Raw genomic sequence first — 3,600 nt, 5'->3', positions numbered from 1 at the left:
ATATATAATATTTTCTTATTGATACACTAATACTTATCTAGTATTATTAATTAGTAATAACATTGTTACTCTCTTTAAATATCATAGCTAGTATGAAAAGAAGATCAGTAATATTAGAAAAACAAAAAATAATCGATCTAAACAATTTAAATTTATTTTATTTAATATTTATTTTTTATAAAATATATTAAATAAAGTTAAAAATAATAAATTTTGATCATTTTTAATTCATATTTTTTGTTATAAAATATTTATAAAACTTTATATATCTAAAATTAGAGAGGTACAATGTGTGAGTAGATAATAATAATAATAATAATAATAATAATAATAATAATAATAATAATAATAATAATAATATACGTACAATAATAATGACCAAATTAAATTGATGGTTAACCTTAGTAATTAACACTCTATATACACAGAGGAAATACATGTGTTTAAGTAGCATTTAACCACATTATTGAGCATCATATCATATATAGTTGATGATTTTTTAGTCCACACATAAGACTAGTCACTTTCATTGATCAATAATTTGTAATTGTTAAGTGCTTTAACATGTGTTGAGTCATAACATAGATCCTTAAAATTTCAGGATCTCATCACTCAAACTATTTTTAATGTTGAAAAATCTTAGCAAGCCAAGCATGCATGGCCTCTACTTTATCATAATTTTTTCCTTTTTTTTTGGAATAATCCTTTGACATTTATGGGGTTACATTAGATTACGTTTTATGTATAATCTTTAATTTCTTGCAATTTGTTAATAAGATCAAGTCAGCCAAAAAGGTATGATAATATATACTACTGATTATTGTTGAATGATTAATTAATAAACTGCTTACTAATATTATATATAATTTACATTGAATTCAACAATAATAACAATATATACTATCTATATATAATTTAACAACAAACAAATGTTGTTAATTAATCCTGTTTCTATATATGTTGGAAATTAGAAAAGGTGAGAGGATGGTGCAAATCAATGCAATTGAGATGTTACTTCCTAAAGGGACATTACATAGACACATAGGTAGAGAAGCTAAGAGATTAAATTAGAAAGAATAATGAAAGTAAGAGCTACAAAAAATGCAGAAATGAAAGGTGCAAAATGTTGAGTTCTTGTGGAAGCTCCTGTTGCTAAATTTGCTATCCATGATTTTGTAGCTACGGCTGCTTGCTCAACTGATGATCCTGCCCCAGAATCCATCAATGATTTCAAACTGCAGATTCAATCACATAATATCAGCCAATTTTTTTAAAATTATTTTGTTTATATTAAATTCTTATGTCCTAAATCATACGCTCTTAATTTTATATTCTAAATTATAAATCTAAACGTTAAAATTAGTTACTATTGACTAATTAAAAATTATTTTTTATTATTTTTTTAAATTACAAATCAAACTCCTCTTTATTTTTTGCTTTTTTTCTATGTTTCCTTAAACTCAATATTAGTATTTTAGACACCTTTAGAAAAAGTTATTATAACATGTAATATACTAATATTATTTTTAAGAAAAAGAAAAATATATTTACCTTGGTAAAGAAGTAGGACAAAATGTGATAGTGTAATCAGCACCAGAACACGTAAACGTGCTCGTTGCGTCATCAAAAGCGTAGCTATACGCTTTTGGACACGCCGATTTGAATATCTCCGAATACACCGACGGTTTACATGCCGCCGGCGAACCAAACTCCCCGTCGCAGCAATACTCCGCTTTCCCAAACGCGCGGCACGCGCTGTTACACGCGTCTCCTCCATCCACCCTAAGTTCCTCCGGACATCGCCGGTTCAGATCCGCGCCGCACCCCGTCGCGGCGCACGCGCCTGTTCCGCCACTCGCCTCCACCACCATCGGCACGTTGTAGCCGTCGACAAGGCTTACGTCGTAGTAGTCCTGGGCGCCGCCGGCGCCGCCGCCAAGTGTGAACTCGGCAAGAGTAGCCGGCGGTGCGGCGCCATTGCCGTTGCAGTTGACCTCTCCGGATCCACAGTCACCCGTGGAACACGCGCCGTGTCCTGAGTCATCGAACTTACAGCCTGTTCGAGCCCAGAATCGACCCGACCAGGCTGGAGGCGCGTCGAAAGAGCGCGTGTCTCCACTCCTGAGCTCGCAGCCTGTGGCTCCGAGATCAGGCTTTCCAAGAATGCCGGGCCAAACTGTGTGTTCACATTTGTTCTCAAATGTGAATGTTGTTGCTGACACCCATAACCCTACATTGAAATTATAGAGAAATTAACATTAATTAGTTTAACAATCAAATAATATTAAAAAAAAAGTCAACATTAAATGTGTTATGAATTAGGACTAATGAAAGTCAGTTATAATAATGTAATGTAGATATAGTCATTATATTATAAGGTGAAAATTCAGATGCAGTCGACTTTATGTGAAGTTGATACTTAAGAGCTATTAGATAATTTAACTGATTTAGTTAAATTTTTATCTAACGACAGATATCAATTTCACGTGAAGTTGAGTTTACCTAAGTTTTCACCATATTATAATGTTATATGAACCAAAATTAAAAGCATTGTTTTACAAAAGTAAAAAAGTTGCATGCATAAATGTATGTAGCCTCTTTGGACTCCACCATAATAAAGGTTTCTGGTGCATCTGAACTACTTTTTTTATTAATGAACATACATGATAAACCTTGGAAATGCTTATTAGTTTCTTTGACAATAAGGAGTTTAGAAGAGCCATGTTCAATATGGTGGCTACTTACATGATATAAATATTCTTACGTAAAATTAATAGTAAAAATTTATTAAATATTTTAATATATATTTGATTAAATTACTAACATAACAACGTATTATGTTACTATATATGTGTATAATATGTACCTGTGGAAGCAAGTAGATGTAGGAAAATGAAGAGTGATTTAGAAGAATAATAATGTTGTTGGTGATAATAATAATGTGAGAGTAGCAGAGACATATTAATTAATAGTAGTACTACTACTTGGTTATAGATTGAAATTGAAATCTTGTTTAATTTCAAGTTCAAAATAAAGAAGAAAATGAAAGGAATAATGTATATATGTATGTGGTTTTCTACACTTAATTTTGGAGAAGAATGAAATGAAGAGAAATAGAGAGTAGTGGTGGGGGGGGGGGGGGGGGGGGGAGTTTGAATGCTAAGACATTCATTGCTATTTATAAGGGGAAAATGCCACAAAAATTAAACAGTTGGTGTTCGGTTTTGTGATGATTTGATAAGAGTGAGAGAAAAAAAAAAGGTGAAGTTTCCACCCCACCTCCTATGCCCATTGTTTTTTAATTTTTTTTTATTATAACTTTATCTGCTAATGGTTTATTATAACTTTATCAGCTCAAAATAAAGTTAAGCTGCACACAAAAAGTTAAAAAAACCGGAAATATACTTTGACATAATATTATATGATATCGGTTCATATTAAATAATAAATAAAGTGGAAATGTAATTTAACTAGTTTGAGTGAGTTCAATATTTTATTTTATTGGTCAATTTTAAATATATAAACGAAACAATATCTTACATACATATTCAATATATATATAATTTTTTCCAATTTTATTTATTATATATTTTTTCTATA

At 30.8% G+C, this 3,600-nt stretch overlaps 1 protein-coding gene across 1 annotated transcript; it reads right to left on the bottom strand.

Annotated features, from left to right (window-relative positions):
* Positions 1 to 994: 994 nt before the first annotated feature.
* Positions 995 to 3,121, bottom strand: LOC130933134 (thaumatin-like protein 1). Its single transcript, XM_057862668.1, has 3 exons — positions 2,867 to 3,121; positions 1,552 to 2,230; positions 995 to 1,235 (listed from the first exon to the last, which is right to left on the bottom strand). The coding sequence occupies exons 1-3, from the start codon at positions 2,958 to 2,960 to the stop codon at positions 1,055 to 1,057; spliced, it is 954 nt and encodes a 317-aa protein (XP_057718651.1). The 5' UTR covers positions 2,961 to 3,121; the 3' UTR covers positions 995 to 1,054.
* Between the last annotated feature and the right edge of the window lie 479 nt (positions 3,122 to 3,600).

This window comes from Arachis stenosperma, chromosome 1 (genome assembly GCF_014773155.1).
Source record: "Arachis stenosperma cultivar V10309 chromosome 1, arast.V10309.gnm1.PFL2, whole genome shotgun sequence".
Classification (NCBI taxonomy): domain Eukaryota; kingdom Viridiplantae; phylum Streptophyta; class Magnoliopsida; order Fabales; family Fabaceae; genus Arachis; species Arachis stenosperma.
Note: the sequence above shows the minus strand (reverse complement) of the source record. Positions and strands in the feature narration are given on the sequence as shown.

Coding starts and splice junctions, on each gene's coding strand:
- LOC130933134 (XM_057862668.1), bottom strand. CDS start 2,960: ATGTCTCTGCTACTCTCACATTATTATTATCACCAACAACATTATTAT. Junction 2,231..2,866: donor ACATCTACTTGCTTCCACAG/GTACATATTATA, acceptor ATTTCAATGTAG/GGTTATGGGTGTCAGCAACA. Junction 1,236..1,551: donor TGTCCTACTTCTTTACCAAG/GTAAATATATTT, acceptor TTGAATCTGCAG/TTTGAAATCATTGATGGATT.